At 42.4% G+C, this 24177-nt stretch overlaps 1 protein-coding gene across 3 annotated transcripts in view; it reads right to left on the bottom strand.

Annotated features, from left to right (window-relative positions):
• carm1l (coactivator-associated arginine methyltransferase 1, like) overlaps positions 1 to 24177 on the bottom strand; it is a 68444-nt gene that overhangs the window by 13693 nt on the left and 30574 nt on the right. For all 3 annotated transcript variants that reach the window (XM_059969973.1, XM_059969972.1, XM_059969974.1), the window contains exons 3-7: positions 23298 to 23404; positions 19536 to 19640; positions 17851 to 17961; positions 1325 to 1502; positions 287 to 377 (exon numbers count right to left, since the gene is read on the bottom strand). In XM_059969973.1, the coding sequence (XP_059825956.1) occupies positions 287 to 377; positions 1325 to 1502; positions 17851 to 17961; positions 19536 to 19640; positions 23298 to 23404 (592 nt within the window). The remainder of the gene's footprint in view (positions 1 to 286; positions 378 to 1324; positions 1503 to 17850; positions 17962 to 19535; positions 19641 to 23297; positions 23405 to 24177) is intronic.

Genomic DNA, 24177 nt, shown 5'->3' on the forward strand with positions numbered 1-24177 from the left:
AACACAGACTACTAAGTTGTGATGCTGGAGAGCCTCCTCAAGCCTGCTGTCAACAAATGATCAACATTATAATGTGTCCTCATTAAAAAGACAAACAATAACTGCACCTTACCCTCCAGGACCATTACATAATACATTTGGGTGCAGTAGATTTAAAAAAGAACATTTTTCCATTTCTCTCTGGTGATCCATGAATATAGTAACTTTCCTTAGAAAACAAGTTGTACCCCAAAAGGCTTATAGATGGTGATACCAACGATTGCCATAGTTTCTTGTGAGGACATACCAGAAATTTGCCCTCGTGTAGTGTTCCATGTAAAGCTGCTCATCAGAAAATGGAGCTAGATGAACATCACCAAAAGTAGGAAACATCATCCCTAAGAAAACATACACAGTAGTGGGGTAAACACACTGTCTTAAACAGGCCTATAATAGTGATCATAATAAATAGTGCTTTACTATAAAGGGATGGCTAATATTTTCATTTTCACTAAAGCATAAAGGTGTGGAAAAGCAGTCAGAATGTCTGACACTCTGATCCCTTATTATCCATGAGCAGAATGCTTGGCTTTTCTCCATGGCCATTAAAAATGAAAGACAGAAGCGTGGGTCCTATTACTGAGTACTAATGTCTTGTGCCACAGCAGGACACGTTCTAATTAAAAATAAAGAAATTCACCTTCATTAAAACAGAATCCTTGATAAACAAGGATTTTACGTCCTGCAGAAAGTGGTTCACTTTTTGAAGAGTTGACTCTGAAGCTAGCATTGGTCAGAATATTCTACTTTCATCTGTGAGTTTGATGCCTTAATGAAGTCAAGAATTAAATGACCTTTGCTATCAACTGTAAGGGTCCTAGTTGAATTGAAATTTTATGACCTCAACTAGTTTTAAAACTAGTAAATTTAAAACATGGTTTGTAAATGTGTATCTTTCTTTTGGCATGCATACCAGTGGCTGATAGGTAAGGAAATCACTGCAGGTTTCTTTCTTCTCAGCCATTAAAAAGATAGTTGTTGTGGCAAAACAGGAAACTTTGCAGCCAGCTTGGCATGATTTCAGAGCTCTTTAACACTTGCAGTGGGTATTAAAAACACAGTAACATTTTTCAACCAACATCCCTTGCTACTAAAAAAAAATGTCCCTTCAGACTATTGCTGCATTTCTCCATGATATGCAATCACTTTTCTTGATTACAAGAGATAAGTTATTTTTATTATTCAACTCACATTACCATTGGCAGTAACTTCATAGCAACTGATCTTAGATGCTACCCAAGACAGGATTGTGAAGTCTGACTACAAGTTGTAAGCTGTTGCCTACCATTTGGCTTCAACCATTTTTTTGCGTGGAGGTAGCTTTCGAGCATCCTTTCATGAAATAGCAAATATCCCATCGGTTCTGAAATAATGATGTCCACTTTCTCGGGAATAGCAACTTCCTCAATTTTCCCTTCCAGGACCATGACCCGTTCTGAAAGATTGTTACTTTTCACTAGAATCTGAAGGTATAAACAAAAAGCAATATCTTAGCATAGAGGTGTCATAAACATTCTGGCTTCTTGTGGATCATGTTACATTACAGTAAAAAAATTAGAATAAAATTAGAATAAATGAGTGCAATTAACTAAAGTTAACTCATGCTACCTTAACACAACTGCAATGATTACTGAGCTGCTTTATGCATTCCTCCTGCAATGCCACTGAACCCCCAGCTCACTTTTTTCAATTAAGTAAGAAACATTCCCATTACCTTGTTCAATGCTGCAAGGAAGTTTACTTTCATGGTGGTTCAGTTCGGGGGGGGGGGAAGCATTAAAACAGGACAGTTTAAACATGAGAAAGCCAGTGGCGAAAACAAATCAGTGAGGATGAAGACTTTCTTCATCAATACATTCAATGCTAGTGAAGCCCAATGCCAAGGGACCGCTCTTTATGGTCACCGCTTACCTGACTTAACCTCAGCCGAATCTACATGGCTGATATTTTTGCTGGGCTTGGTAGCCCCAGATTCAGATGATGGGGCCTTAAGAAGGGTAATGAAGCCTTGAATATAAAGTTTTCACACTGAGGGACGGAACAAGTCTCAACTATGAAACTCCTCTAAAAACCTTGAACAGCCAGCAGAGCCTTGTCACCAGTTTGCCTGTTGTCAAAGCATTTTGTAAATGAAATAAAAAATTGTTTAAAAAATTTTAAAGATCAATTAAAACAATCAAAATATGAAAATTATTACAAACTTTCAATAAACACTTAATTACAAAGGGAAATTTGCCTTCTTACCGGTTTTCCTACAACTACTGAAATCAACATCCTTGCAAATCCTGTGTTTGGTCTAATCTAGTTCCGAGGTTTAAAAGCAGGTATCCCAATATACTGGAGACTCTTGGCAAGTTTCAACCATTAAATTCAATATTAAGTCTAGACTTCTGCTGGGGACTAGCACTGGAAATGTCAGCATATACATTTATGTGTGCATTTTCTCAACACAAGAAAACCCGCCATTATGGTTATCTGCAACTGAAATTGTTGCTTTAAATTACCACCGGCTAGAAGCTTTTGTAGTTTACTTTAATAATCTTCACTTTGCTATTTGCTTTAGATTATCTTGACTTTATCTGGTCTTACTCTGATGTTAGCTGTTGTACTAAATGACACACTATTTTAAATATTAAAATTAAATGGTTCCAGTATCACTCCAAGGGAGTTTGACAGGTAACATCTGTTACTGCCATACTCCCATCTCCTACCCCTCTCCACCTCCCATTTCCCAATTTACATTGACCAATTAACTTGTCACTTGCACAACCTTAGATGCAAAACGGGTGCACTGGGTGAAAACTCATGCAAGCCCCACACAGACAGAAAAGGTCGGTATTGAATCCAGGTTGTCCATTTGAAACGACAGCTTTACTGGCTGCATTGCTCTGCCATCCAGGCTGATGCAACTTCCTCTTGAAGGCTTGAGAGAGAATTGGCAATCAATATAGAACCCAGACTCTTGTTACAAAAGATCTACTATTCTCAGAGCATACTCCTAGCCTAGCCTGGAACAATTTCTAACCAGGATAAAAACCTTCACCCTTGATCGCCGTTATACAAGCATGCAATGCACTCTGCTTTCAAAATTTGTTACACTGAATTTTGCAGAACCTTTCTTGAAAGGTCACTAACTGGAAACAAATGTTACCCAATCTGCTAGGAAATGTACAAAATTTTAAATAAGAAAAATGAGAAAAAAATTGAATTTATATTATTCCGAAGGTTATAGGAATACTCTCTGTTTTGCTGGTTCAAAGATAACTTACCCACAATTCCATTTCTGTGTTTCTTCTCCATCCATAAGCTCTTGCTCTATTTTTAACTTTCTGCTTAGCTCAAAACCAGAGAGGAACCCAAGGTTCAAATAAGTGTTGCCTAGCCTTCTGCAATTGATAAATGCTCAAGCACATCCTGGGCTTAACTCAATATCCTTTATTTTTCCATCATTTGCCAGCATTCACTTGCAGCCTTGTATCTCCCTCACCAACTAACTTCCCAGTTCTTTACTTCACCCGGTAAAGATCACCTCGTGTTTCTCCCTCCCTTCCCCCCACCTTTCAAATCTACTCATCTTTTTTTCTCCAGTCCTGCTGAAGGGTCTCAGCCCGAAACGTCGACTGTGCTCTTTTCCACAGATGCTGCCTGGCCTGCTGAGTTCCTCCAGCATTTTGTGTGTATGTTGCTGGGATTTCCAGCATCTTCAGATTTTCTCTTGTTACAGATTTGTGGATCATCTTAGGTCAGACAGAAGGAGTGACCCCGAGCTTCCTGCTGCCTGTCACTAATGATCCATCCCACTCTCATTCTCACTCAATCCTATCTGTCACTATTACCATGCAGTGCAATACAAATTTCAGGGATAACACCCTCTGGAAAAAAATGCAGCTTTCCAAACACAATATCAAATTCTCCAGTCTTGGGTGACTGCATCTGTATTGTGGGCCAAAGGGCTTGTACTGTGCTGTCATCTTCTATGTTCTAAGTATCAGAAATGGCCACTTATGCTACATGTCATCTACCTGTGAGATAAACTCAAGTTTTTTCTTTCTCCATTAGTATAGTATTAGCTGCAGCAGATAATCTCCAGCCCTGCTATCAGCAACAAATAACACAGACAAAGGAACATATTCTGTCTTTAATTGGCCCAGTATTGCAGTTGACTTAATATTTGTCTATTACAGATATTCTCTTTGACATATCCATCCCTCCCAGCACCTCCTCTAGAAATCCTTTTCCTCACTTCTGACAAAAGTCAATCCTAAAATCACTAGCTGTCCCTCTTTCTACAGGTTTTTTTTTTCTGTCTCTTTTGCTCTGTTTTATCCCAGATTTATAGTTTTTGAATCTACATATATATCATTTGTGTAAATAATTTGAAAAAGATGGGATTATTCCTTGTGTAAAAGAATTATTCAAGGTCACAAGTAAATAAAGAGAAATAATTTCTACTGGTAGAGACTCAAGGTAACTCAAAGATGGGCTGGATATAACCTTAACGTATATGATCAGCAATTTGTTACCTGACAATCATAGTTTTCAAAAAGAAATTGTCTAAGAACAAGAGAAGCCTGTACTGCCACAGGGAAAGGGTCAACCAAATGAACTAACTGCCCTGCTCTTGCAGCAGACACCCTGCAGAACTTTATGTAATGATTCTATGATATTTCTTTACTTATAGTTGAAGAAAATTTCTAAACTTTGTTACCATTATATATACTTCAGATAAAGTTTGTGTTGTTTTATTTCTATGTCAGGAAATATCTCCTGGGCAGTCAGGTTAAGCCTCACATGCTTCCATTTCCTGTTTATTTCCATGCGTACGTTTTGTTCCGTGTAACTTGGCTCTTTCATTAATGTGATGATTCATAGTACCAATTCACTCAAGCAGCACTTTTCAAGTCATGAGGAAAAGTATGGGAATAAAAGGAACCAGAAAATAAATACAAGCTGCTGGTACAGTTGAAGTTAGAAGCTTACATACACTTAGGTTGAAGTCATTAAAACTCATTGTTTAACCACTCCACAGATCTCACATTAGCAAACATTGAGGACATCTACTTTGTGCATGACACAAATATTTTTTCCAACAACTGTTTACATATTATTTCACTTTTAATTGACCATGTCACAATTCCAGTGGGTAAGAAGTTTACAAACAAAATCAAAAGAAATCAGCCAAGACCTCAGAAAAAAAAATTGTGGACCTCCATAAGTCTGGTTCATCCTTGGGAGCAATTTCCAAATGGCTGTAAGTACCACATTCATCTGTACAAACAATAGTACACAAGTATAAACACCATGGGACCGCACAGCCATCATAGCGCACAGGAAGGAGACGCATTCTGTCTCCTAGAGATGAACGTACTTTGGCACGAAAAGTGCGAATCAATCCCAGAACAACAGCAAAGGACCTTGTGAAGATGCTGGAGGAAACAGGAAAACAAGTATCTATATCCACAGTAAAACAAGTCCTATATCGACATAACCTGAAAGGTTGCTCAGCAAGGAAGAAGCCACTACTCCAAAACTGCCATAAAAAGGCCAGACTACAGTTTACAAGTGCACATGGGGACAAAGATCTTGCTTTTTGGAGAAGTGTCTTCTGGTCTGATGAAACAAAAATTGAACCGTTTGGCCATAATGACCATTGTAATGTTTGGAGGAAAAAGGGTGAGGCTTGCAAGCCGAAGAACACCATCCCAACTGTAACACCTGCCCAACAGATGTCTAGATGTCTAGGGGAAGAACTCCATCCACTCTCCAACCCCACCTCCCGTATACGCAGGTGCTGTGGAAAACAAGTTAATGAAGCGACGCACACACAATATCAAACCCACACCAGATACCGTTATAGAATATACTGTAAAGATTTTACTAGAACTAAAAGATTACTAACAATACAGTATATATGACGGAAAAGAAAGTAAAATAAAATGGCACCCAAACTTATCAGAGTTCAGTCAGTTTAGTGCACATCGTTGGAGCTCAACCATCGAACCATTTGACCCCTCGTCGCTTTCCTCTAACCTCCACGTCCTTGCACCTGGGACCACCCTGGTGGTCGACCGAGCAGGGCCGCACACGTCCACCTTCCTCGACGTCTCTTCCCGACTCCCTGAAAAGACCGCAAGAGCCCCCCAGCTCCCAGCCCCACAAGACAAAATAACATTCCCCATTGGTCAACAAATGAATACAATCCCAATATCAGCAAGTTTAAAGTTAAACAACGGCAAGAGAAAGCACTTATCATAACAAAGAAGCCATTTTGATTAACATACACAGTATATTCTCCCCCCACCAGCAAATGTCATGCCCTCATGACATTACCAGAGTTCCCAAAACTTCTTGCAACACACAAAACCCGACCCAGGTGCAGAAAGCAGCGACATAACTACCCAGAGCAGTAGAAATCACACTCGGTTCTCCTGACACCACATACGTCAACCACTCCGGGGGGCACTTACTTCTCTGAGATCTCCATACCCCTTCTGCCGACCCTTCTGCATCAGACCCCACGAGGGACACTCCTGTCGGACCCTCCCCCTCCCCCTCACTGGACTCCCTCTTCACCTGCGAACCCTCTGCCTCAGACACCCCAGACCTACCTGTCAGACCCTCAACCCCACCCTCACAGGGCTCCTCCCTCACCTGAGAACCCTCTGGCTCACGATTGGGTTTCACCCTTTCTCCCCCCAACGTTAGCTGCCTCTCCATCTGACCCTCAACACCTTCCCTCCTCTCGCCCAACTCAGTATGGGAAGGGCCAGGAGTCTCCTCTTCTGGTACTGGAGCGCCAGTGAATGGGAACAGGGGCCACTCATCTGAGTCATCATCTTCTGAATCGGTATCCATTCCCGGGTTAAGGACCCGTCCCAGCTTTTCAGCAGCGGCCTCTTTCCTCGTTCCGCGCCCTCGCAGAGTCCTGGTACTAGGTGCAACCTCCCACTCTGGCTCCTTGTCCACTTGCACCGCATGGCCCAGGGGCAGCAGGTGATTCCGATGGACTACCTTGATAGGCCCATTCCCATCCTCGGGTTTCACCCGGTAAACTGGTAGATACGGCATCTGGCTCTCTACTACATGGGGGTGACCTCTCATCGATCTGCCAACTTGTGCTTACCAGGGAGTCCCAAATTCCATAAAAGGACTCGGTCGCCCGGCAATAATTGAGCAAACTTCACCTTTTGATCATATCTCATCTTATTCCTCTGATTTTGTTTGGTAGCCGCCGCCTCGGCCAACTCGTACACCCGCTGTAACTCCCTCTTCATGTCGGACACATACTTTAGATAGGGCTTCCCGGGTAATTCACCCACTTCAGCCCCAAAACACAAGTCAATGGGCAACCTCGCTTCCTGCCTGAACATCAGATAATAGGGCGAGTACCCTGTAGCATCATTGCGAGTACAATTGTAACAGTGAACCAATTGTCCAATATGACGACTCCACTTATTTTTCTGCCCAATCTCCAGTGTCCCGAGCATATCCAACAGGGTCCTGTTGAACCTCTCTGGCTGAGGATCTCCCTGTGGGTGATAAGGGGTAGTCCTGGATTTCTCAACCCCAAGCATAGTCAGTAATTCCTGGATAAGGCGGCTCTCAAAGTCCCGCCCCGATCACTATGGATTCGCCTGGGAAAGCCGTAATGAACAAAATACTTCTCCCATAACACCTTCGCCACTGTCGTCGCTTTCTGATCCTTAGTGGGAAATGCCTGAGCATAGCGAGTGTAATGATCGGTAATGACCAAGACATTCGCGGTGTTGCTGGTGTCAGGCTCAATCGACAGAAAATCCATACATACCAAATCCAGAGGTCCCGCACTCTGCAAGTGCGACAGTGGAGCCGCCAACGCTGGCAGGGTCTTCCTCTGGTTGCAACGACTGCATCCGCTACAGTATTCTTCGACGTCCCCCCTCATCCGGGGCCAGTAGAACCGGTCTTTGAGTAATCCATAGGTCTTTTCCACCCCCAAGTGTCCAGAATCATCATGCAAGGCCTGGAGTACAGTCTGCCGATACTTCTCCGGCAGGACCATTTGCCAACCGCAGGGTTGGTCCGGAGGTGCAGTTACCCGGTACAAGATTTGGTTCTTTAACTTCAACCGAGACCACTCCTTCAACAACAGAGGCACGCATGGGTGTTTCTCCTTCTCGGCCAACGCCCCATCCCCCTTCTCGACTGCTCTCCACACTGTGCTGATGACCGGGTCATTTTGCTGAGCAGCTGCCACTTCCCCTGGATTCAGTTCCAGCAACTGTTTAGTCTGCAGTGCAGTCAGGTCACAGTAAGCTAGGGTATGGCGTCGTCAAAAACCCCCAAATGGTCCATGGCTCGTTCCAGCATCCCTCTTCCCTCGGCCTTCATGGTGATAGCAAACTGACACATCGCCATCACTCCAGGGGCAGGGACACTCTCCCACTCCTCGTCCCTCTCCTGTTCCCCCGGCTCCCGACGAGACAAAGCATCCGCATCGACATTCCTGCTTCCTGGGCGGTACCTCAGGCTGAAATCATATAACGACAAGGCCACCAGCCACCGATGTCCTGTAGCATCCAGTTTAGCAGAAGTCAGAATATAAGTGAGAGGATTGTTATCCGTTCTCACCTCAAACTTGGCTCCGTACAGGTAATCGCTCAGCTTGTCCACCACCGCCCACTTCAGTGCCAGGAACTCCAACGTCTGTGGGTTAGTTTCTCTCAGATGGTGACAAGCTTCGGCTGACCGGGCTCAATGTGTTGACCTGTTCCTAGTGCAGGACAGCTCCGAGACCCTCTTGGCTGGCATCCGTGTGCAGCACATACGGCTTTTGGGGATCGGCAAGAGCCAACACCGGGGCCTGGGTCAGCACCCTTTTCAAAGATCGGAACGCCTCTTCACATCGATCATCCCATCTCGAGCCAGAAGGTTCCGCTGGGTTCCAGTATCTTCCAGTGTCTCCGGTCCCCCTTCCTTTTCTTCCCCACCGGGGGATAGCCCCACAGCAGCTGAGTCAATGGGTGACACATTTTAACGTATCCTTTCACGAATCGGCGGTAATACCCACAGAACCCAAAAATGAGCGCTCACTTTCTGGGGTCTCGGCCAGGTGGTCACGGCCTCTATCTTGGTTGTATCAGTAGCTACTCCCTCTTGCAAAATGATATGGCCAATGTAGCTAACCGACAACTTGCAGAACTGGCATTTGTCCAGGGAAAGCTTCAGCCCTTCGTCCTTAAGCTGGCCTAATACCTTTAAGAGCCGTTCTTCATGTTCCTCCAAAGTCGATCCAAACACTATCAAATCGTCCAGGTACACCAGCACCTCCAACAGATTCATGTCCCCACAGTTCTCTCCATGAGCCTCTGGAAGGTGGCTGGGGCTCCAGATATGCCTTGGGGCATTTGTTCGAATTGGAAAAATCCCAGTGGGCAGATAAAGGCTGTCTTCTCTTTATGGCCCTCACTCATCGGGATCTGGTAATACCCACTTCATAAGTCCAGCACACTGAACCACTTCGCTCCACTCAGACAGGCCAACGCGTCCTCGATCCTGGGGACAGTATATTGATCAGGGACAGTTCGCTGATTCAACATCCTGTAGTCAACGCACATGCGCACCCTCCCATTCTTCTTCCGTGCCACCACTATTGGGGACGCATAAGGACTTCGGGAATCAGCTATGATTCAGGCTTCCTTCAACTTGCACAAGTGCTGTCGCACGTCCTCAACATCTGCCGGAGCCAGCCGCCGGGATCTCTCTCGGAACGGGGTGTCCTCCGTCACCTGGATGGTGTGGCGAGTGCTTTTGGAGCAGCCTACATCAAACTCGCCCGGAGAAAAAACAGCTTCCATCTCCAGCATCTTCTCCACTAGCCTGCATTTCCACTCTGGCGACACAGGAGAATCCCAAAGTTAAAAGCCTTAGCGGTCAGCTCCCTTTGATGCTCCAATCCCTCCCCGTTAGGGGTCCTCACAGGTGCGCTAGACATTACCGTCACCAGAAACAGATGTGCCAGCGGCATTCCCCTTTTAAAGGTGATTTCTCTTGCTGTGGTGTTCCTGACACTTATAGCTATACGCCTCGCATGTACCACCCCAGTCTCTGCACTTCGGGCCTCACCAGCACCCCCGCTGGAAATCGTGTTTCCCCTTCAAGATCGTCCGGGGCGTCTACCAACAGGGCTTCACCCGTCGGTACCCCGGGGAATCTGGGGGTCCCCATCACAAGTGATACCTCCCTGGGTCGGATCACCTTGGGCCTCGCCTGCATACACCACACCGTCCCTCATTTATACTCCGGGTCCAGCCACTGGGGGGCAACCCCTTCTTCGAATACCACTCGAAACACTGGATGCACCAAGAGGGTCTCCAGAAAGTGTTTCCCCCCCTTTCTCCTTACAAGCTCCCAGGAGCCGTCGCACAACGGGAGAGTTAGTCCCCACCAAGAGGGCAGCACCACCGGTTTCCACCGGGTCAGGACACACCAACACCAATGTCTCAATAGCTTCCGACACTCCCACATCGCCCTCCGAGAACTCCAATCTCACCGATAGGTACCCATCGTACGGGTAATCACCCTCGCTCACACCCCATATCTGCAGGGCATCAAATGGGGTTATGGGCAAATGCTTTAGATACTGGTTGTAGAACAACCAGTACAATAAGGTCACCTGTGATCCCCTATCAAGAACGTTTTTTGCGTAAACTCCCTCTATCCGTAGACACACACTAGCACGGGGTCCTACCAACCCATCCGGAATAAAGGCGTGGGCACCCAGTGGTCCCCTGGCTGATATCTGGGAACATGTTCCTCCAGAGGCTCCAGTCCGTTTCCTCACTGAGCCTCTCCTAAGTTTCCCGACACCTCTCCCTTCTTAGTCGCAGGGGGGCTTGCCCTCCACGGGACTCCTTGTCTCTCACAATCCCACCGATAGGGTCCCTCCTCTCTACAGCTATAGCACACCCTTGGCTGCCCGAAATCCCGCCTGAAATGTCCCTCTTTCCCACTGTTAAAGCACCGCTGCCCACCGCCCCTCCTCTCCCAGGACGGCCCCCGTTCCCAACCCACTGCACGGGCCGCCCCAGGAGTGGGTACCTTCCCTGTCCTTCCCTCTGGAGGGTCCCTACTCCCCTGGGGGTTTTCAGTCCTCCACCCAGCCACCACTTCCTGTATCACTGAGGATCGCTCCCGGTGGCCCGAGCCCCTTTTCTGCCCCAACGTTCTCTCTTCCTCCTGCACCTCTCTAATCAGTTGCCCGAACGATGGAGGGGGGCCTTTCCTATAAGCCTGCTGGATAGTCCACGCCACCTTGTCCTCCTCCAGAGAGCCACTGAATATCTGACTCATCCTCACGCTAGCCACGTCAGGCGCCTTCACTACCCCCCGGTGCCGCAACCCCGTAAACATCCCCTCCATCCTAAATATGTACTCGGAGAGCTTTTCCCCTCTCCGTTGTTCCAGACGTTGGAACTCTGCTAAAAGCAGCCAGGGTACCCCTGACAACACAAATGCTCCCTCCAAAACTTCTATACACTCCTCCACTGAAGCCCCAGGCTTTTCAGCTTTCAACTCCCAGACTGCTTTGGCTGCCGAACCCCTCAAACTTCCCACCAATCGCTGCCTCTTCTCCTCATCTGAGCCTGGCCACTCCTCTAACATCAAAGACGCATGCTCGATCCAGGTCTCATAGTCCACCTCCCCGTCCAGAGTAGGCTTGGCTCTGGAGAACACCCCCAGCTTCAGCCGTGGCCTCTCCGCCACTCCCACCAGGGAGTTAAGTGCGGCTGCCAGCTCCGAGGCTTCCATCCTACCTGGGGGGCGGGGCCTATTTACGCCTTCCCCCTCCGACCCCCCTTTACTAGTGACGGGCACCTCCCCGGGGGCCACCTCTAGCTTCAGCTCCTCCTCCGGTGTCTCCTCATCCTCATCCTCGGAGAGGGTGTGGAGCCCCCACGGCCCCGCCTCCCCCGGAACACTGACCGTCGCCGGCAGTTCCAACGTCCTGACGTCAGCACTCGTACGAACCAACACCCAGCTAGACTCTACCTCTTTGCCACACTGTCTAACTACTAGTTCTACCTGACCCATACCCTTTACCAAACTCAACCCCCGCACTAACGCCTCTCCCGAAACCCCAAAATCCACTCCACTCACCACGCAGGCGTAATGTACTGGTACATCTTCTAAATCGCACCAGCTCACAATCTTATCTCTGTCCATCTCCGTACTACTGTCTGCGCGATTCCACAGCCCCTGAAAATCCAAATCCTGAGGACGAGCCTCCACAAATGTAACACCTGCCCAACAGACTGGTATATATCTAGGGGAAGAACTCCATCCACTCTCCAACCCCACCTCCCATATACGCAGGTGCTGTAGAAAACAAGTTAATGAAGCAACACACACACAATATCAAACCCACACCAGATACCGTTATAGAATATACTGTAAAGATTTTACTAGAACTAAAAGGTTACTAACAATACAGTATATATGACGGAAAAGAAAAGAAAATAAAAAGGCGCCAAAATCAGAGTTCAGTAAGTTTAGTGCACATCGTTGGAGCTCAACCATCGAACCATTTGACCCCTCGTTGCTTTCCGCTGACCTTGCACCTGGGACCACCCTGGTGGTCGACCGAGCAGGGCCGCACACGTCCACCTTCCTCGACGTCCTCTTCCCGACTCCCTGAAAGACCGAGAAATCCCCCCCTGCTCCCAGGCACAAGACAAAATAACATTTCCCCATTGGTTAACAAATAAATTAAATCCCGATATCAGCAAGTCTAAAGCTAAACAACTGCGAGAGAAAGCACTTATCATAACAAAGAAGCCATTTTGATTAACAGACACAGTACATTGTACACAACCATGAAGCATGGGGGTGGCAGCATCATGCTGTGGGGGTGCTTTCCTGCAGGAGGGACTGGTGCACTTCACAAAATAGATGGCATCATGAGGAAGGAAAATTATGAGGATATATTGAAGCAACCTCTTAAGACATCAGCCAGGAAGTTAAGCTTGGTCATAAATGGGTCTTCCAAATGGGCAATGACCCCAAGCATACCTCCAAAGTTGTGGCAAAATTGCTTAAGGACAACAAAGTCAAGGTATTGGAGCGGCCATCACAAAGCCCTGACCTCAATCCGATAGAAAATTTGTGGGCAGAACTGAAAAAGACTGTGCGAGCAAGGAGGCCTACAAACCTGACTCAGTTACACAGTTCTGAATGGAGGAATGGAACAAAATTCCAGCAACTTACTGTGGGAAGCTTGTGGAAGGTTACCCAAAACTTTTGACCCAAGTTAAACAATTTAAAGGCAATGCTACCAAATACTAACGAAGTGTATGTAAACTTCTAACCCACTGGGAATGTGATGAAGGAAATAAAAGCTGAAATAAATCATTCTCTCTACTATTATTCTGACATTTCACATTCTTAAAATAAAGTAGTGATCCTAACTGACCTAAAACATGGAATATTTTCTAGGATTAAATGTCAGGAATTGTGAAAAACTGAGTTTAAATGTATTTGGCTGAGGTGTATGTAAACTTCTGACTTCAACTGTATCTAGTAGGCGGGTCAGGATCAATCATAAGAAGCCACTGATTGATGTCTAGTTGATTAATAATTGGACGTCAACATCAATCATTTAAAGATTTCCTTCTAATCCACGATAAACTGTGGCTTCTTTGCGAAAACCTGAAACTCTAAAGCAAATACTTTCTTTTCTAAATGAGAAAATCACTGAAGCAAGTTCTTTAATTTACAGCATAACTGGAACTGATTTTTTTTTACAGATATTGACTTTATTTTAATAAAATAATTTTTAAGAAAACATAGTTGCTTAGGTTATGAAACCCATATCTACCAGCAACTTGTAGTGAACTATTTAGATTCCATTTAATTGAATGAAGATACAACATATGACTGTTTATGTGTAACTACTGGACCAGCATCCAGTCTTCACAAAGACATTGAATGCAATCGCTACTCTCTGGAAGTTCTTAGAATTCAATATCTGCTTCAGATTGAAAAATAAGTCACTTTATAAGCCCAACAGCCTGCATTCTGTGTAGAATGAAATCATTGTTCAGTAGCTTGCACTTTAACGATCCACTTTTTTTTAAATAATGCAAATCTTCAACACATTGCAGCAGAGGGAGTGATTGGATTTCTACACAGCATGTGCTTGGCAACAATTACTAGAAAATTGCGCTTCTGAGCAGTCTGGTGACTGCATAAAATCTTACATTTTCCTCTACGTGGTCTTCCAAGAGGAAAACGCCAGTGGAGTAACAGGCAGCAAGCAAGTCTTCCATGTGGTATCATGAAAACAATAAATCTTTTCAACAGTGGTTCAAGAATGTCAAATTAGAACTTTAACAAAATGGATCTCTTGATTAGCTATTTTTTCAGTATTTACATTGTTTTCTCTTCAGATTGAATTATTTTATTGTTATCACACTCTACAAGACTGTGTTTTCTCTTCCCTTTCACATTCATGTTTAAGATAGGGAATGGACTGGGCAACATTTATGGGCAGAATTTCATGCAGAGGAATATTTAAGGAAAGTAAGACTGGAAGACATTCATGGCAGAATTTACACCATGCCTGTTTTGACAGCTACATCTTTTTTACCCACTTGATGCCATCAGCTCTCACTTCCCTCCCTGCGCATTGCCAAGAGTCCAACAGCTCTGTCTTTATCTGCTTTAACTTTATGGGTTAATCCATCTGTAACCCTCTGACATCTTCATATTACATACTGGGCCACTTCTATTGTAAGCGGCTAATTAGTAATCCTATCTTAGTGAGATCATGTCTTCCATGATCCCAAACATCTATATCTTGTTGGCCAGAAAGAACTACAGTCTGCAAATCAGTGAATTCAGATGAATCAAGGACAGTGGAAGTGGATGAACCAATTTTCTTTGTTTTTGCCTCGTGCATGAAGAATTATGGAGACTGTCCTTGCGGTCCTAACTCTTTGAACTGAGTCATTATCTGGGATAATCTAATCAGAGCGATTAAATGTGGACACAAGGAGTTTCAGCTAGTGAGCCTGAAACCATTCTCAGATGAGTAGCTATGAATTATGTAAAGTGGCAGGCTTGCCGCAGAAGCAATCTGTAATATCGATAGACTCAGTGCCTGGATCACCTCGTTTGACTGAGTTGAAAAAAGAACAAAGGTCTAGGGCTGGGGCAGAGACCACAGAACAACACTGCTTGTAGCCTTGGACCACAGCCAATAAGAAGGTGACCTTGAGCCAATGGAATGGAGATGCATCATTTGAACTGATGAGGAACAGCATCAGAGTGAAGAGCTTCGAATACGAAATAGTGGTATCCTCTGGATACCAACTATCACGGATGTGAAGGACCCCACAGACATGAGGAATGCCTGGCTAGTATAGTATAGGACCCCACAGACATGAGGAATGCCTGGCCCAGGTAATACCTTTTCTCTTCCTTAACTCTTCATGGAGGGTCAGGGAACCCTAGTGGTCATGCACACATGTAGTTAGTTTGTGAACCGACATGCTTTTCAGTTGAGACAATAAAGGTTACTTATAGGTAAATATCGATTCTCTCTGTGTCTCTCATTTCATTATTACTAATGAGTAGATCCTTGTAACAATCTCAAATTTCCTTACTACCCTTTAAAACACAATGCAAAAGAAAGATGCCAACACAGTTGAAATGAGAACATTAGGATCTGAAAAGATCCCAGAATAATGCAGTTGATTAAAATTGAAGGATTACAATCGCAGGGTTATTGATTCCAGTACCTTCATTTGGCACACACCTTTTCTTTCCCGTTCAGAATTTCCAGGATCTCCTAGCACTTATAAAGTTACAGCCATGAACACTATAGAACAGCTGTTTTCTATGTAGCTGAATGTTGCCAGCATTGATTTACCTGGTGGATTCACTTCACACTTCAGGCATCAAAGGAACAGCTGTGACACTAAGAAGAGTTCACAAGAATGGAGCTATGCATTAGTGATAGGTTTTTTCAAAGCCCTGCTGTAATGTACACAATTTATTTGAAAATAAAAAGCACATCTCGGCAATGTTTCAGCGGGAACATAACTGTCCATTATTCTCCATCTGAAAAACAAACATATCACAACATAGCTTTCTATCCTTGAGCCATTTTTCCCGTCTCTGCCACCTTTGAAGTATTTTCCTGATGGTTCTTACCAATTATGCTCACCAGCATTCTACATGCTCTCAAATGCCTTCTGAAAATCCATACGGATGACAGGTACTCCCTTTATTAATCTTCCCAATTATCTCAACAAAATGTAAAGTGTGTAGCAAATCCTCCATCGGTGTACCTGTACATTAATAGATGCTTCTTAAAGGTTGACATCTATGATCAGTACACATTTTTTAATTTCATTCAATGGCTACATTTCCCTTCTTGGATAATACTACAAATATAATGCCAAATCACAACTCCTGGAGACCTAAGGCACAGCCCTCCAAACTGATTTTGTAAAGATTCCTCCTACCCACTGGTTAAAGGAAACTTTCAGCTCAACAATGTGGATGCTTGATCCATTTTGACAAAATTTTCTTCAACGACATTGGCAGAAATTCACATGATGGCACACATCTGACCCTTTTGGAAAGCTCCACAGTCATTCTCTTAAGTGCACTGTTTATCTTCTCATTTATTTGACTCTGGACAAGTTATTCACTTTAACTGGAAGACACGACGGTAATGTACCCTACTGCCACAAAACATCTGTGTACTTCCAATTACCTCAATATTCCTTTCTCCAGACCTCGGGTAACTTAGCAATGCTCAGAAGCAGAGATCAGAACAAAGGTATATAATGATTCATGCTTTGATCTAGTGAAGTTATACATTGAAAATAGAGTTTAATGGCTCTGGGCCTGTACTCGCTGGAATTTTGAAGAATGAAGTTGGATGTCATTGAAAGACCTAGATAGAATGGGTGTGGAGAGAATGCTTCCTATACTCAGAACAGGTCCATCCTTTTAGAACTGAGATGAGGAGGAATTTCTTTAGCTAGACGACGGTGAATCTGCGGAAATCATTGTCACAGTCAGCCACAGAGGTCAAGTCATTGAGTACATTTCAAGTGGAGGTTGATAGGTTCTTGATTAGTAAGGTGTCAAACTTTATGGGGAGAATGAGATTGAGAGGGATAATAAATCAGACATGATTGATCGGCAGAGCTGATTCGGTAGGTCAAATGGCCTAATTCTGCTCCTATGCCTTATGGTCCAAAAAACATTTTTTTAATTATATACTCTAAAAATATTTGGCACACTGGAGGCTTACTAGAGATTGCATTTATATGGCACATTGTCATCTTTGAGAAATTCCACATACGCAAATACTAATAAATAGCTATCCAAAAGAAATCTTCATTTCTGTGCATGTAAAATTAGCACCAGTTTGTGCACTGCAAACTACCGCAGGTGCTAATGAGGTCAGTGCCTTTCCTGCATAAAACCAACTAGATTCCTTGTTCTTCTTTGCCAATAGTTTCCTTGCATTCATCTGAACAGGAAGATAAGGCTAACATCACATCCAAAAAAAAAATGTGGTTCAAGCCTAGATTGGGCACGGGGTTCATACTATCCTGATTGAGAAATGAAAGATTACCATAGAGCCAATCTAACAAGTGCAAGGGAATTTGTAGAAATATTTCCTTTGAAAAATTTAAAAAGATCCTCTGTTAAATTTGCCTTTTGAAGACAATTACAAAATAGCAGTTAAATCATGAGAAGTCAACTGCGCAAGTATTAATACATAATCCATGTAGTATATCTGTACAATACCTCTGCATACTTTGACATCGTGCTGGCTTCCACAGCATAGACCCTCCTTGCTCCTGCTTGAACTGCAAAGAATGAAAGTATTCCGGAGCCACAGCCAACATCAAGAACAACCTTTAAATAAAAAAAAGTCAGAACCCTTTTTTTCCCCAATTGTTTAAAAGTTTAGTGTGTGCTGAGTAACTTCCAAACACCCTTTACAAAAGCTAATGCAATGTGAATAAGTCCTTCAGGGTTACTCAAATGGGTATATAACTCCCTCCAATTACAGGTTTTGAGCTCAGCCAATGACCGACAAATAATAATGTTAAACTATGGGTTTCTGCGGCAAGTTACGGTAGAAAAATCACAAGACATACACATTTACCAATGAGGAATGCAGTTAGGGAGAGCTTTATGGAAGAATTTATTTAATAGAATTAAAATTATGTACTTTTATCAATATTTGGCATGAATAGACATGTACATGAAGGAACAGTTGCCTGTAAATTCATTGGACATAGAACACAAAGGAACCTGTGCTTCTGTTCATAAAATTCCATTTCATTGAGTTCAAAAGAATCAGCTTTCAGCAGTGGAGTAAAACAGGTGGCTGCTGGTATAGAATATATGGAGCAGAGATTAATTTTTCAGACAGTTTGTTTAAATTATCTGATAGTTACACCATATTCCTTTAACATGTTAATCTTGCTGGAGAACATGTGTCAAGTTCTCGATTAGATTAATGGATAAAAGAAAACCTACAAAATTCCAAGTGTTTTTTTTTATTCCCCTTTTACCACGTCCAAATTAATCTTTATCTTGTCCTCCCTACTTTGCACTTCACCTCTTTTCTCACATAATCCCTCCTGTAATCTGATCTATTGCAGGAATTATTTTGTTCCCTCATCCCCTTGCACATTGATGAAAATCATTGGCTTTGCTTCTAATTCCTGCAACAAAGTCCCAACATTTCAAGGTATTCTGTGTTTGTTGCTCAAGTATTATATGCTTTTTCAGGTTGAAGTGGGGGAAAAGGATTATCTCCTTCAGGTAATGGGATGGATGAGAAATGGTTCTACATCCAAAGCTTGGAAACTCTATCACATAACGGTGTGGTTGTCAGCTCTAGTGGAAAACCACTGGCTGGAATGTTACCAAATTGCTCCCAGATCATCCACATGTACGGCACGTGAACTGGTGGAAGTCCCAGAACTTCCTTCTTCCACAAAATCCACGTGCAACTCGTTTATCTGTTTACTCTACATTGTCAGACCGAACAAACAAAGTCTCTAATGCGCACTGAGTGTACAAGATCTGTTCAATGCCCATGAAGACTTGCGGCAACCACTTAAGGAAGATCCCTAAGTGGAAGGCTCACTTTCCGTAGTATTTTACAGCTTATTCACTTCAAAATGTGCACGTTAAGATCTATGTCAACCTGAATGCTCGTCACCAGCATTTCAAATGGTGTGAATTATTGCTCGAACAAGTCTTAGAATAAACATTAAAACAAACAGTATAATTACGTAAAGCAGCAAATTTGCAGTTAGGTTTTAGCGGAGGCTATTGCTCATTTGCAATTGTACCGGATCAGAATTTGAAAGTAAATTTAGGATTAAGAAAATTGATGGGTCAAATGTCATAAGCTAATGATGAAGAGATTAAGTGCTGTCCACTCCATCCAACTCTAACTTTTGAATACTCACCTTATCCTTAAAATCAACATGATTCTGCAGTATTGCTCTTTGATAAGTGGCAGTTCTTATATAATCCTGCATCATGTTCTGCTGTTGTGATAGGCTGCCATAAAACTAAATGGAAAACACAAACATTTGACTTTAGTGAAGAGCTAATGTATCCAGTATCTTATTTTTTATAACAATGGGACTGCTGTGGTGTAATCTGAACACTGTGCTGAAATCACCTGTTTTCACCAATTGTTGACTTGATGATGGATACAGATGCCAAGGAGAGAGATCAGACCCTGAGCACATCATAAATCAAGGCAGCTCCCCTCTTACATTACAGCACAACAACTTGATCTGTTTAGGAATATTGCTGACAGAGGAGAGATGTAGATTTTCAGTTTTCAGTATGATGCATTTTTGTCTTGGGACAGTGCCGACAAGAAGGATCATTTGAGCATTACAAAACATTCAACACTGAATACAGCAACCTTTTCCAGTAAAAGATCTAACAAATTCGATTCCATATCACACCCACAGACCATCACAGAAATTTACTGTAAATGGTTTAACTTTCTGGAAAGCAAGTGCTTAAATTTTTGCTGCTTTAGGCTTCCAATCTCCACATGGAATTTAAAAGAAATGATTGTTATTTTCATTTCAAACCCTCAAGCATTTATCCTGCATTAAAGACAGCAGAATGAGACGGGGAAATATTTCTCCAAGGATCTAAAAGAAATTTAATTATATTTGGATATTGCAATCATATCCAGAACTTTGTCATAATCATGTAAATGTTATAATTAGATCTAACAATAGGTAACATAGCTCTGCTTAAATAAAAATAGGAAACATCTTAAATATTCAGCAGTCCAGGTAGAAAAACAAGCTGTTAACATTTCAGATCCTTACTGCTCCCAGATGCCTAACCCAATGTTACAACAAACCACAAATTTCAATGCTTTTCATGAAATGCATTTTGCTTGGGCATTATGAATAGGATGCAATGTGCATGAAATCATAAATTTGAAAAATTCATTTGTGTGCCCAATCTTATGTGGTGAACTGTGCAGCTTTAATTTTGCTTTTGATAGGCAACTTAAACACTGAACCTTTGATAATCCAGAACTTAATTTCTTCCCTACTCAATTCTCCGTGCTTCTCTTGGTAAGTCAAAAGGGGAGAACATTTAAAAGCTAAAACAAATATGCTGAAATAAAGTAGTCAAGCAGCATCAGTGGAAAGAGACACTAACCAACATTTGGGGTCAGGGACCCTTCCTGTTTGTTCAGATTCCAGGATCTGCAGTTTCATTTGTTATCCATCACGGGAGAAAACCCAAGCCTAAGTAGAAGATAGCAGTTCTGGTGAAATTAAGGATGGTATCAATTAAAAGGACACAGAAGTATCAAATTAAAAAGGATTTTGAATTTTGTACAGATTAGTAATAGATCAGAGGACCGGGATATCTTTTTAGAAATCAAAAGTATGAATAAAAAATAATAGAAAAAAGATGAGTATGAGTGTAAAAAAGTAAATGACATACAGCATTTAGCAAGAGTTTTACAGTTAGGGAAGAAAGCTTAAAAAAACTCTGATTCCAGCTGTGGATAATGAGAAAACTGGGAAGTTTGAAATTCCAAGTATTAATTTTCATTTAGACCAATAACAACAGACAATTATGGGGATACATAAACAAATATGTATCACTGGAGGAAAAAAGTACTAGGCAAACTAATGGGGCTGAAGATTGATGGGTTTCCTGGACTTAATGGGCTACATCCGAGAGTCCTAAAAGAAAGTGGATGCACTAAGAATAGAGTTATAATCAACCAAGATTCATTGGATTCTGGAGAAGTCACCTATTTTGTCACATAAAGACAAGAAGAGCTGGAATAAATGGGCCCTTTGCAGGCTAGAAGGATTTAACTAGTGCAATATGCCAGGGATCAGTTCTTGACGCTTAATTATTTATCACGTACATTAATTACTTGAATGAGGCATACAAAATACATGGTTTCCAAGTTTGAAAATGATAGGTGGAAGAGCACTTGTGACAAGGAAACTGTGATTCTGCAATGGGATATGCAGAATGAGAGCAAGGGAAGTTACATTTGATTCCTCCTGGGTATATGCTAAAATTTGTAATATAGAAGTTTGTGAGACAGAATGGTGTTAGATTGGTGAGACAGAACCTGTACTGTGGGCAAGTGCTGAAATCTATTACTGAGTTAAATAGCAGGATAATTAGAAAACGATAAAAAACACCACACTGATTTAACACAGTTTTATAAAGGGAAATTGTGTTTTGACAATTTGCTGGGTATGTTTAAAGATGCACCAAACAGGATGCGAAAATAAAAAAAAAATGCCGTCTCTCTTCCCACAGCGTCAGCCCTGACCTGCGGAGCTTCCAGCATTTTCTGTCCTTGTTTACAATGAAACAAGGTATGAAATTTTTGATAAAGTATCACTAAAAAAAGTTTACTACATAAGAAATGTAGAGTTGGTGTGGATAGAGGAGTGGCTAATTAACAGAACAGTCGAGATAGATAGATCATTTTCAGATTGATAATCAATGGAATGGCGCAGGAATCAATTCTGTGGAGAGGATGTTTATACGTGCGGAATAACCTAGAACTAATGGTCATTATTTAAAAGTAAGAGGTTTCCCCTTTAAGGCAGAGATGAAGCCAAGCACTCTCTCGGGTACTTGTGAATTTTTGAAATTCTCTGCCTCAAATATTCAACGATTCTCCTTTCATTTTCTTTTGTGAGCTGAAAGCAGATAAATATAAGATAAGCAATGGTGTGAAATATGAATAGTGTGCAGACAGACAGGAATGGCAGGGCCGATTTGAGAGGACAAGGGACCGACTCCCGTTCTGAAATAATAAACTTATATGTGGAATCATTCTGGCCTCATCCTCTTTTTCTTTAAGTTAGTAAACTGATGTAATGCCCACTAAACTTCCTTGCCTTGGAACTGGACACAATTGCACAAATTATACATATAAAAATAGCTGCCAGAAGTGCACTCTGCACATGCTTTGAAGTGTTTGTAACCATTTGATCAGTTGCTTACTGGAAAATTGGATGGGTTGTCCCCTGCTGCAATTTTACCCTAGGCAGGTGTGGATTCATTGTACATTCATGCGTGTGATACCTTTCTCAATGTGCAATGTGGCCCTTAATTAACTCTGACAAAAAATTCATTTAAAAGATCAAGACCCATGATCTTCTAAATAAAAAGTAATGAATTATCATTGACATCCACTGGGACATCATTTCCATCTGTTTTAGAACATCACCACCACTTCTGTCCCCCACTCCAAAGTATTAAAAATGTCATTGCTGGCCGTTAACTTAATTTGAATCATCAGTGTACTTAACTTTTCATTCCCCTTGTTACCATGGACAATGAATTGTAACAATTGATACAGGGTGATCAGCTCACTCCATGTGTTCGCAGACCTCCATCTGAGTCCCTCCAGGGTTTCACCCACCACTATTATTTAACTTCCAAGTCAAATTGCTTAGTCATTTAAATCGAGTTTTAACAGCATTATTAAAATGGGGGAAATTATAAAACAAACTTTTTAAAGGATATTGAAGTTTATTTGGAACTTTGAAATTCCACTGGTTTTTTGGTGGTATCTGGATATGGTGTCAAGGCAAAACATGGCTCATTTAGCACACCAAGTATGAGTGAAATCAAACTTCTAGGCATCTGGTTCAGTCACTGAGAAGGAATGGTCAATGACGAAGCTGACTGGTTCCTACCTGGAAGTACTGCGTTGCAGAAGCATCTTCTGTTCTTTGGCTGAATGCTGAGGGAGCTTTATTGGACCTTCTAAAGGTCTTTAAAGAATTGTAAAAGGTAAGGAACTCTGAAAACAAGACAATAAACGTGTCTGTGAAAATATGTTAGGACATTCTAAACAAAGAGAATAGATAAAAACGTTCCAAGCTAACAAAACGCCAATTTCTTTGAAATACCCTCCTGACAGCACTACATGACACAGCTGATATAGTGTTTCTGATCTAGATTAATGATGCACCGATCTTTACATTGTTTCCTGTGAAAGCTCATTTATAAGCAATTGTGGTGCAATTCAAATGAAGAAAACTACTTAGCTGGCCTCAGATGTTTGCAGTAATTTACTTACGCTGCTGAAATGATGTCTGAACCAGCAAGTATTCAATCTAAGTGAACATACTGTGCCTTGAAAAAATATTCAACCCCATACATACTTTCACACTTTACTGGCTCTTTTTCTAATTTTAAAATATACTGAAGTGGGATTTTTGAGCTAACTAAAAAACATAGTGCATCATGTCAAATCAAAAATAAAATTCCAAAACCTGTCAACAATTTATGAAAAATTAAAAACCAAAATTGTGAGACTGAAAAAGTATTCATCCCCTCTGTAATTACTAAGCTAACTTTTCTCAGGTGCAATTACCTTACCAACTCACCCTGTTTGTTGATGTAAAAAAGATGGAGCATCACCTATTTTCAATGAATCCATAAGAATAAATACTCCCTCTCTCTGTAAGGCCCAACAGTATGGTAGACTTTCTTCAGAGCAAACCAAAATGAAGACAAAAGAGCATTCAGGACAAGTCAGAGAAATGAGAGAAATGATAAATGATAATAGGG

Source organism: Hypanus sabinus, chromosome 5 (genome assembly GCF_030144855.1).
Source record: "Hypanus sabinus isolate sHypSab1 chromosome 5, sHypSab1.hap1, whole genome shotgun sequence".
Taxonomy (NCBI): Eukaryota; Metazoa; Chordata; class Chondrichthyes; order Myliobatiformes; family Dasyatidae; genus Hypanus; species Hypanus sabinus.